An 11,814-nucleotide genomic window follows, 5' to 3' on the forward strand; every position below is an offset into this window, starting at 1 on the left:
CTATTTTTTCTAGCTTCAAACTAGGTCATTGGATTCATTTCAATCATTTCTTGGAGATTAAAAGAATAAACTAAAATTAGCATTATCAATGTTCGTTTGATTTGGTACAAAACAACATATTTAATGTGACAAGATTCTATTTCATCGTCCAATAATGTAAGATGCAAACTCGACACATAATTTTTCTTATTACGATGTAAGCCTTCTTATATAAAATCCTCGGCTCTGGACACTTCAGTTTTAAGCTGGTTTAAATGTCCAAATTAATTTATTTATTTGAAAATTTGAATTTCAAGCAAGTCATTCAAATATATTAATAAAATTCTATGTAAAACCAAAATATTACAAGAGTAAATGGTCTACATTAGGGTTGACCTTGGTAACACCAAATAACGTAGACAATATAAATGCACATCATTATATACTTTTTTTACATTAATCAATCAAGTTCAAATAAATCATGAGAGAACAGTTGATAAACATTAAATCCCGTAGCATCATCTAGGCTCGACTACTATTTGTTAGAACAAGAACAAGGAATCGTAAGGTGGGTATGATTGGAGTTAATCCCTTCTGGATAATCATCATCATATGGTGGATCGAGTGTAATATACATTTAGACTACATTTCTTCTTCCAATCTTTATTTTGTGGGTCCCATTTTCTTTACATAAATGGGACCCACAACCACATGTAAAAGATAAAAACCGGCCCATATATATAGGACCTATTGAATGTCGCCTACCTTACTTCTTCCTCCGGGTTGATGTTGAACTCCATACGTGTAGATTCGATCATCAAACTTGAAGGAGATTTCTTTTATGTGAAACCAACACGTTTCATTTTGTTGCTTGAAACGCGACACCACTTTAACAAATACCAAGCCCCTCGAGCAATGTACAGGATCCCCAAGGTATATCATATCTAGGTGTTGTAATATGTTTCGAACAAGAACACAAGGCAAGAATCAACGAAACATGGAGAGATTGAGGAGATATCAAAATCTTAAAGATGTAAAATCCATTGAGATTAAGAAACATATGAAGAGAACATAACCCCAAGAAAAGATGGAAGAAGTCAATGGTTCATCGATGCAAGATAAAATACACTTCTACCTTGGGATCTCCACGACATAAGGTTAGAAGGATTGTCATAGGAATGAAGGGGGTAGGACAAGATTTCTTTAATGGGGCCAAGATGAGGATCAAAGCATGCAACTGCTCATTAAGTTCTTGGGTTGAATGTAAAGGCATGGCTTTGAACGCATGATCAATAGATATGTGGTTTCCAAGATCAGTATTGTTGATTATTCATGAATTCGTATATATACATGCATATCATCTTGGATCTTGCACTAACATCATCGCCATTGCCATGGCCATTTTGTGTTCTCAACTCTTTTGCTATTGATGAAATATCACAACAATATCGTTGAGCGAATCATGAATCAATTGTGATAACCACTTTGCCAGAATTTTAGGCCTTGAGAGAAAAAGAGAGGAAGGAAAGAATAGATTGGAGGGAGGGAGGGAGCGAGTGATAGGACTCTTTCAATCATTCGTCCTACAAATGCCATTTGGAACCTTGATTGTAACTAAGTTTGGAGATACCATACGGATTCTACGACATTAACAAATGAATGGAAATAAACAAAACTATATATATATATATATATATATATATATATATATATATATATATATATATATATATATATATATATATATATATATATATATATATATATATATATATATATATATATATATATATGTTGTTATAAATAAAAACAAACCATGGCCTCATATTGATTCTTGATATTAAGTTCGATTTTATTTTAAAAAACGAAATGAACCATGATCACCTAGAATCAATTGCAAGATGACTATAAATTAAAATTGGACCATTATTGGGCATAATAACCCTTCACACGGCTACAAAAGAAAACAATATTATAACAACATAAACTTAATAATATTTTTCAAGCAATTATTTTTAAAATATAGAGTAAATTACACGAATGGTACCTATGGTTTAGGGTAATTTGCACGTTTGGTCCATAACTTAATTTTTTAACTTGGAAGGTCTCTACTGTTTGTTTTTGTTACGCGCTTGGTCCCTGTCTTACCTAAAAAAACTATTTTGTCATTATTTTTTAATTTATTTAAATAAACACACCCCAACCCCACCACCTTCACCTTACCTTACCTACCTCACCATTTTTCTCTATTTAAATAATAGTCTTTTTAAGTAAGATAAGGATCAAGTGTGTAACAAAAACAAATTGTAAGGACCAATCGTGTAACAAAAGCAAACAGTAGGGACCTTCCGAGTTAAAAAAATAAGTTAGGAACCAAACGTGCAAGTTACCCCAAACCATAGGAACCATTCGTTTAATTTACTCTAAAATATAGTTAGACATTTAGTCTGTAATTGTATAAATCTTTTAATATACGGTTGAAAAATTAAAATAAGCTGTATAATAAGAAAAACATAATCTTTAATTATAAATTTGCAAATATAATAATGAGTGTATATTTATAAGTACCTATAATTAATATATGAAATTGTTTGGGAATGTAAGTAATGTACTTTGAATTTGGATCAAATGACCATTTTTATCTTGGGTCCATCAGTTATATATATATATATATATATATATATATATATATATATATATATATATATATATATATATATATATATATATATATATATATATATATATATCCATTTTGTATATATATTATGTATATGTATATGTATTTTATAAATCATTTAATAAGACTTATAACTAATACATAACTTTACTTGGTGTAATTTTACTAACTAGAAACATAAATAAATATTAGTAAATGTTTAAATAAAATTATGAAGAGTTTCTAAAATATAAATAAACATTGACATGTATAGATAAACGTTAGTTTATATATAAATAAAAATTAGTTGCATTTTTTAAATATTAATATGCATAAATAAAAATTAGTTGCATAATGTAAATGTTAGTATGCATAAAAATTAGAATGCATAAAAAATGTTAGTATACGAAGTAAAAATCGTTAGTAGTCCATAATGAATAAGTTTTTTCAATTTATTAGTATTTTTTATTTAATATGATGGTGGTTTTTATAAATAATAATATTTTTACTAAGTAATACATATATTGTTAAGATAGATGTGATTTCCACTTGTTTAATAACCTGGATTAAAGCTTTTCGGGCTGATAACGTGTTATAAATTATTTAATATAATTTAAACAAGATTAACAATACTAAACTAAATTATAAGAAATAAGAAAGAAAGTTTTGGATAGAATTTAGTTACTTGTAAAGTGTATTCAAATTGGTGTGTCCCATTCTTTACAATATAGATGGATATTTATTGTACAAATCTTACTTTTCACATGTCTACGTAATTAACTATACGTATTGACACGTAACTAGCTATAAATATTGACATTTACAAATATACCAATTATTTATGGAAAATGACTTAGGAGGGTAACTACCTCTTATCCGTGTTCACATATTGGCAATTTCTTCTTTTTTGTACATAATAAAACAACTAACTTGTTTTAACTGTTTAAATTACACCAATATTACCGGCTAATGTCTGTTTTAACCGGTAACTCAAAGGGAAAATGACTTAGGAGGGTAACTACCTTTTATCCATGTTCACATATTGGCAACTTCTTATTTTTTGTACATAAGAAAGCAACTAACTTGTTTTAACTGTGTAACATCTCAAAAATCATGATCAAAAATTTCGTTTTTAATTTAATACTAAAACCATAATCGTCAAACCATTAATTTAATACTCCGACATTGGGCCCCGCCGGCATCAGGCCCCGCCTGGCATCGAGTCCCGCTCGGTATACAGATCTGTCTCTCTTAGGCCCCGTCTGTCTCCGGGCCCTGCCCGCTAAACACATACAATCATATAACATGCTAACACATAAATAAACATACTCTACTGTATCCCTATCCTAAGAAAAATACTCTGCTAATAATGAGCTACGGAACATCATCCGTACTCAGCTTGTGATGAGATACGGGACCTGGCCCACACTCACCTCCCCACCAGGCACATACAAGTATCACACATACAAGTATAATCTAATATGCAAACATTCCTCGGGCACCCGCCCGCCATCGAACCTTGGTCTGGAATAACATACTAGGGCTAACCCCCGGGTCTTCCTACTCATAGACTACATGGGCTGGCATTGTGGCCTTAGACACATTCACACAGTGAGGAGACTCACCTTGCACTGCTGAAACCCTGACTAGAACTAGCTGAGTACGGACGAAGTTCTGTATCTCATTATTAGCAGAGTATGTTTCTTTATGTGTTAACATGTTATATGATTGTATGTGTTTAGCGAGCCTAAGAGAGACAAATCTATATACCGAGCAGGACTCGATGCCAGGCGGGGCCTGATGCCGGGCGGGGCCAGATGCCGGAGTATTAAATTAATGGTCTGGCAATTATGGTTTTAGTATTAAATTAAAAAATAATTTTTTGGTCATGATTTTTGGGATGTTGCGTTCTTATGTACAAAAAAATAAGAAGTTGCCAATATGTGAACACGGATAAGAGGTAGTTACCCTCCTAAATCATTTTCCCTTTGAGTTACCGGTTAAAAAATGTATTAGCCGGTAATATTGATGTAATTTAAACAGTTAAAACAAGATAGTTAGCCTCCTAAATCATTTTCCCATTATTTATATCATTCATCAATTATTTACAACAAATAATAAAAACAAAAACAAAAAAAAAAAATAGTTTTTCGCTTTAGGTATAAACTCTCTTTCTCGCTCTATCACACTATCTCCAAAATAGCTTCATAACATTTATAAAAACAACAAAATGAGCTCTATCCATATAGACCCCACTTCAAAAGCATTATCCTATCGATATCCATTATCTACATGATACTGCCCCCTGCATACTTTCTTTGGCTCAAACTTTCTCTCCATAACTTAAGGATCAGATTCTCTCTCTCTAAGAAAAACTAGAAAATACCCATCAACAACTAGCAAATCTTTCTTTCTCTACTCACACTACACAAAAACACACACACACAACACCCATTAATGGTTGGGACATCAATCCACCAAAATTTATTCTTACCACACCCACAAGAACATCACCATCACCAAAAACCGATCGATTTCACTTCAAGAGAACAAGAATGCATCTTTCTTCTCAAAAAAAGCAAGAGCATGGAAGACTTAAAGCAATCTCATTCTCTAATCCTCAAACTCGGCTTACTTTCAAGCTCCTTCTGCGCATCCAATCTTATTTCCATTTCTGCCCTTTCTCACTTCGGCAGCATGGATTATGCATGCTCAATCTTCCACCAAATCGACTTCCCAAATTCGTTTCAATTCAACACCATGATAAGAGGCCACATTAAAGATACAAATCTTGATGAAGCTATCATCTTTTATAATCGAATGCTTGAAATGGGTATTCATCCAAACAACTTCACATACCCATCCCTTCTCAAAGGGTGTTCTTATCTACAAAGACTTGAAGAAGGAATGCAACTTCATGGGCATGTTTTCAAGATTGGACTTCAAGATGATATCTTCGTGCAAAACAGTTTGATAAATATGTACGGAAAGTGTCGCGAAATAACGAAATCGTGTACCCTTTTTAACCAAATGGATGATTTGGATAAAAGTTCGGCTACTTGGAGTGCAATTATCGGGGCCCACGTGAGTAAGGAAATGTGGGGTGAGTGTCTTGATATGTTTAGGGAGTTAAGTAGTCGAAAAGATTGGAGAGGTGAAGAGAGTGTTTTAGTTAGTGTTTTATCTTCTTGTATTAATCTAAATGCCTTAGATTTAGGAAGATCTACACATGGGTTTTTGATAAGAAACTTAAGTGGATTAAATGTGATTATCGAGACTACTTTACTAGATTTGTACTTAAAATGTGGATCTTTGGAAACCGGGTTGTCCATATTTGAAAGAATGAAGGTGAAGAACGAATGGTCTTATAGTGTCATGATTTCGGGGTTGGCATTTCATGGTTATGGCATCGAAGCTTTGACGGTATTTTCGGAAATGCGCGAAAAAGGATTCGAACCCGATGGGGTTGTTTACATTAGTGTCTTGACAGCGTGTAGTCACGCGGGACTTTTAAAAGACGGTTTTACCCTTTTTGAGAAGATGAAAGAAGACAAGATAGAGCCGACAATTGAACACTACGGGTGTTTAGTGGATGCCATGGGTAAAATGGGAAAAGTGACGGAAGCTTTCGAATTCATAAAGAAAATGCCAATGGAAGCAAATGAGGTGGTTTGGTATAGTCTTCTTGGAGCTTGTTGGGTTCATAAAGATCTTGAATTGGGAGAAAAGGTTGCAAAAAAGCTACTAGAATTGAATCCACAACAAACGAATGGTGTGTATGCTATGTTATCGAATATATACGCAAAAAGTCAAAGATGGGAGCTTGTGAGTTTGACTCGAAGGGCATTGGTAAATCCATTGGTAAAAACTCATGGTTTTAGCTTTGTTGAGGTAAAAAGAAAGGTTTATAAGTTTGTTTCAAATGATACATTGTGGGCTAAATGTGAAGGGGTAAGTGATATGCTTTACCAAATGCAATGGCAGTTGAGATTTGAAGGGTATTTACCAGATTTATCAGAAATTTTTCTTGATGTTGATGAAGATGAAAAGAGGGAAAGATTGAGTAGACATAGTCAAAAGTTGGCAATTGCTTTTGGGTTGATTCATACATCAAAAAGTTCATCAATTAGGATTGTTAGAAACATGAGAATGTGTAAGGATTGTCACGTTTATACGAAAATGATTTCATTGATCTATGAAAGAAGAATTGTTGTTAGGGATAGGAATAGGTTTCATTGTTTTGAAAATGGGGTATGTTCTTGTAAAGATTATTGGTAAGCTAATTTAGAGGTAAATACAAGAAATAGCAACATACCTTGCTTTATTTTTGTGTATTGTAAGCATCATATTTTTATTTCTTTCTATTATAGGGTTATACTTTCAATCTTTTTTCTATTAAAGCATTGTACTTTGAAAAAAATACCCAATTGTTGTATTGCAGTTTCAAAGTTTTTTCTTAATAATACTTTGAAAAATCTAACCAATCATAGCATTGTACTTCTGATTTTTTTTTTCTTTTCTTTTTTGTTTAGACATTAGACTTAGTGAAAATTGTTTAGTATTTGGATGACATTGCTATTATTAGGTTTATTTTTAGTACACTGTTGTAATAGGAAAATACGAAAGTCGAATGCTACAAATTTCGTAACTCATCAATTTAATTTATGTATTACAACATTCAAAGAAAAATACAACAATAAACACCAACTTTATTCCTATAATACTCCGAAAACAATGTGATCATGTATTCCATCTAAATATGGTAATCATGAAATTAAAAATACAATATCACACGATACTAATAGAAGAAATACCGGATGTGATTTGATTGGTTCGAGGATCAGCATTTTCTAAAGAAACACCACGAGGGTCTTCTCTTACAAGCAAGGCTAAAACATTGTGTGAGCTCCATGCTTTAGATATATTTTGACCGGAATCTCCTAATGTAACTGCAAATACCGCATCGAAACCTCCGGCTCCAGGAACTCCCGCCAACAAAACTCCGGGCATGTTCATTGTCGCGTCCAAAAGTTGAGTTTGTGATTCCGGTTCTATCTGTAAAACCAAAATCACTCTTGTGATTAATCTATCTCGTGTGCCACTTAGTTTTTCTTCGACTAAGTCAGGTTAATTCGACGAGCTTATATGTACTAACGAAATCGGAAAGCAAGAGATTAAAAATTTGAGAATAGAAAGGAGTGTTTGTATTAGGACAGATCAGGTTGTACTGCGTTTGACATGCATTGGACTGACGCTGAGATTGATGTCAGTGGGACAAAAAATTATTGCAATTTTTTTTTGTCTCGTTTTAATAAGTGAAACAAGGAGGGATGTAGACTCGCTCGCGATCTCTCGTTTGTGCAAAAGACATAAATGCCCTCATTATCAAAAATAGCCCTAAAAAGCTTGTCCAGCCAAGTCTTGTCGTATTCACATTTAAGAAACGCAGCCTTCGGATGCGTTTGTTAAACAGGATAGGATTGGACATGCTTTCCAAGGCTATTTTTGATAATGAGGATGATGAGGGCATTTACGTCTTTTTCACGAACGAGATCGAGAGCGAGTCTACATCCCTCCTTGTTTCACTTATTAAAACGAGACAAAAAAAATTGCAATAATTTTTTATCCCACTGACATCAATCTCAGCGTCAGTCCGATGCATGTTAAATGCAGTACAACCTGTTCTGTTCTGTTGTCGGATGAAAAAGTACATGAAGTAACATGGTATATTTATATTTTATATTAAATAAAATTCGTTAAAATTTAAAATATAAAAATGAGAATTTACAGGTATTCCTGCAGCCTTCCCCATCTCCCTCATGTGAAACCTGATGTTAAGCATGGCATCCCGAGCTCCAAATAATGTTTTCACAATTTCTTGACTTATCGTTTCACTTGCTTGCTCTCTCCACTATAAAACATTATGAGATCAAATTTATTTAAAAAAAAAAAAAAAAAGACAATTACAAAAATTTACGAAATATGAAGTACCTTTTCTGATTGATACATGCTGCAGTTGTAAATAACACCTTTATAAATTTCCCAATATTCTTCTGCGAATTTGCTTAAAAGATTTAATTGTGCTTCAAGTGTTGTATTTGCTTCTGACAATTGTTTCCATGTATTTGATGAGTTTTGAGGATCAGCTTTCTGCCATTTTTTTACAGCACCAACCATTGATGGAGTTGATGATCCTCCAGTTCCTGGCTCACCTAGTAACTGTACAAATGGTTAAAATTTTATTGTTTTGACTTTTAAAAAAAGTTAAAAATATATAGATGTAGATATGTAATCATGAAATAGCTTAAGTTATTTACCAGATTCATTAATGGTGGCAAGGAGAATTTGGTCTTTTCATGATCCCACTTTCCCTTTAAGACATCAGACACAACTTCTTCTAGTGGTAGGGCTCTGATTACATTCTGAAACTCAAAAAGATAATGAATATTATTTTCAGTTATTTTCAAAAAAAAAAATGTAACTTAATTACAGTCATGAGAATTTTTGTGCCATTCATTATTATACAAACAAGAACAGGTTATATTTATATTGTAATTTCTCAAATGAGACAATAGATTATATTGTAAATTACATAAATGAGTAAATAACATTCATTATTGCACAAATAAAAATATATTTCATAGTTTTTCTTCAAATAAAATAGTAATCCAACTAAAATCATCATATTTTTTTGTATCATTATAAATTACATAAATGACAACAGGTTATAATTATATTGTATCTTTTTTCATCCCATTCCATACTAGAATGAATAAAAAACACTACTTCTAGTTAATGAATGAAAATTAACAAAATGGAATAGAATCACATTCCTCCAATCGTCCATTTCATTCCATAATGCAACACAAACACATTCCAAGCCTTCTCCAATTCCATCATCCCAAACACTTTCTTAAGAAGAGAGAAATAGAGAAAGAGAAAGATATATATATATATATATATATATATATATATATATATATATATATATATATATATATATAGAGAGAGAGAGAGAGAGAGAGAACCTGAGCAGAAGAGATAACTTGTGGTGAAAATCTTACATAACGATGGCTTCCATAAACAGCTGAACTAACATCAAATCCACTCCCAACTTTTCCTTGAGCAATACAGTGAGCCATTTGGGCTATAATATGCACCACATCAAGATTTTCTTGATATTGGGCCCCACTAGAAGATGAAAGATTAACAACTCCAAGGTAATTAAGTAAAGCAGCAACCACTGCTGTGGTCATGGCTGCAGAAGATCCCAACCCAGTTTTTGCAACTTCAGGCTTACAACTTTCTCCACTTGAAGAATTCAAAGTAATTGAAGAAAAAGGTGGTAGAGATGCCAGTGATTCCGGGGTTAGTGGAAGCCCACGTGCTTCAATCTGTATATTAAGTCACAAAACAATATTTTACTTTTACAGAAAAAAAAATGTTAGATCTTCAATTGGTAATACAATTACAATGTTAAAAGATATTAGCTGATCAGATTTGTAGAGATATTTTGGTTGGATGTAATGGAATGACAAAAGAATAGGAATGGAATGGAATGAGTAATTCCATTCCATCATCATGGATGGTTTACATATTGTATAAAAGGAAGAGCACCTCATTGCGATAGGAATAAAAGTCATTGCCACCTAAAATTGTGATATCAAAACCTGTACATATAATAATAGCATGTTACACATAAATACTCAAAAAAAAAAAAACACCACTCAATATGAAATAACTAGAGCATCAAAAATTACCTTTCAGAAGCAGTTTTTGAAGTGCATCCTTCTTGTCATTATCAAATGTTGCATATGCTGCTGCTACAGCATATTGCACTGCATATTCCACAAAAGGGTTCCTTGATTCACTGAGAAATACATACCAAAACTTGATGATGATGCATATCGATCCACAAAGATTCCTAATATATATATATATATTCTTAAATTATACTCCAATTAAGGTATTTGATGGATAAGATACATGCCTGGAAGTGCATTGAAGAGTAAAATGCTTTAGTGACATTTTGTAGATAGCTTCTCTGCCCATTTGAGGAGAAGTTAACTTCAAATCCGTCCATGACTGAAAGATGAAAAATCATCATTGTTTTGTTAGATTGAGTGGGATTATAGAAGTAATGTGAAAGTTGAATGTAGGATCTTAGAGTTCAAGGGGGAAATACACACCCAAAGGCAACTGTTTGGCATTAGTTCATCATAAATTGGCTTTACAATTGCATAAAAACGAGCATTTGTACTTAGTACAATTCCGGCATTTGGCCTCTCCAAAACCAGGTAACCTCCTGTGATCAGAACTTTCCCTGGAGCAGATGCAATTCTGAGAAAAAGAAGTGGAAATTTGGTCAAATATGGATTCGGATTACAATTGCTGAAGTTAACAATTTCAAGTAGAGATACGAGACTTACACTGCCATTACGTCTTGAATGTTCTCAATCTGAGCTGTTACAAATGAGAGTTTAGTCAGATAAATTGAAATCACAGATGCAATTGCACACTACAATGGGAAGAAATAGGATTACGGAATTTTCATGTGTTTATTAAATCCAGAAATTTTCCAATGCAAAACCGACATGGAGGACTTGTTCTCAATTAGTTCAGGCGAGTGGGGTTTTTTTTTTCTTTTAATAAGGTCAAAATCTGTATCGATTTTCCATCCAGAAGTGATTAGAACTTAGAAGCTGTGTGAACTATTCTGGATCTTCAAATTGTTTCAAAAGCGATCACAAACTTCGTAAATCTTGTGATTGCTACTGATGAGAGTAAGTGATCCGAGATTGCACAGAGAAGAGATGGAGTATTTACCTAGAAAAGCAGTTGGAGAGTAAGGAGATGAGACAGTATAGGTAGTCACTGTTGAAGCTTCGAAGGTGGGGAAGAAGTCTGCTATGGCGGTCTTTAGGAGGCGAATGATCCAAATGGGTTTACCCTGTGTTTGGGCTTCGTGTACTCTATAACTTTTTTTTTTTTAATTAATTCGAGAACAGTTGCTAATTCTTTTTAAAACTTCATCTTATCTGATAGATCTTTAACATTGTTATGTATGATCCGTTGTATTTTATTAAAAAGCTCTACCGCATCTGGCACGACGAAACCAAACGTATCAAATACAAATGGTATAAACACGTATTGATTTTTCATGCACGATTTCTCAT

The 11,814-nt window shown here is 32.9% G+C and overlaps 2 protein-coding genes across 3 annotated transcripts; one reads left to right on the forward strand and one right to left on the reverse strand.

Moving 5' to 3' along the window:
• The first annotated feature begins 4,940 nt into the window (after nucleotides 1-4,940).
• LOC145001783 (Tetratricopeptide repeat (TPR)-like superfamily protein) lies at nucleotides 4,941-7,024 on the forward strand. The gene has a single exon (XM_078961129.1). The coding sequence runs from the start codon at nucleotides 5,096-5,098 to the stop codon at nucleotides 6,914-6,916; it is 1,821 nt and encodes a 606-aa protein (XP_078817255.1). The 5' UTR covers nucleotides 4,941-5,095; the 3' UTR covers nucleotides 6,917-7,024.
• Nucleotides 7,025-7,269: 245 nt separating this feature from the next.
• Nucleotides 7,270-11,601, reverse strand: LOC145000426 (phosphomevalonate kinase, peroxisomal-like). Of its 2 annotated transcripts, none has more exons than XM_078959653.1 (11): nucleotides 11,465-11,601; nucleotides 11,068-11,101; nucleotides 10,828-10,978; nucleotides 10,629-10,723; nucleotides 10,399-10,508; nucleotides 10,256-10,308; nucleotides 9,667-10,032; nucleotides 8,956-9,060; nucleotides 8,630-8,857; nucleotides 8,427-8,549; nucleotides 7,270-7,693 (listed from the first exon to the last, which is right to left on the reverse strand). In XM_078959653.1, the coding sequence occupies exons 2-11, from the start codon at nucleotides 11,073-11,075 to the stop codon at nucleotides 7,427-7,429; spliced, it is 1,506 nt and encodes a 501-aa protein (XP_078815779.1). In that variant the 5' UTR covers nucleotides 11,076-11,101; nucleotides 11,465-11,601; the 3' UTR covers nucleotides 7,270-7,426. The 2 variants fall into 2 exon arrangements, with proteins under 2 accessions (XP_078815779.1, XP_078815780.1); XM_078959654.1 differs by having other exon boundaries at nucleotides 11,068-11,096; nucleotides 11,465-11,600.
• Nucleotides 11,602-11,814: the final 213 nt, after the last annotated feature.

This window comes from Lactuca saligna, chromosome 6 (assembly GCF_052625555.1).
Source record: "Lactuca saligna cultivar CGN05327 chromosome 6, ASM5262555v1, whole genome shotgun sequence".
In the NCBI taxonomy this organism is placed as follows: domain Eukaryota; kingdom Viridiplantae; phylum Streptophyta; class Magnoliopsida; order Asterales; family Asteraceae; genus Lactuca; species Lactuca saligna.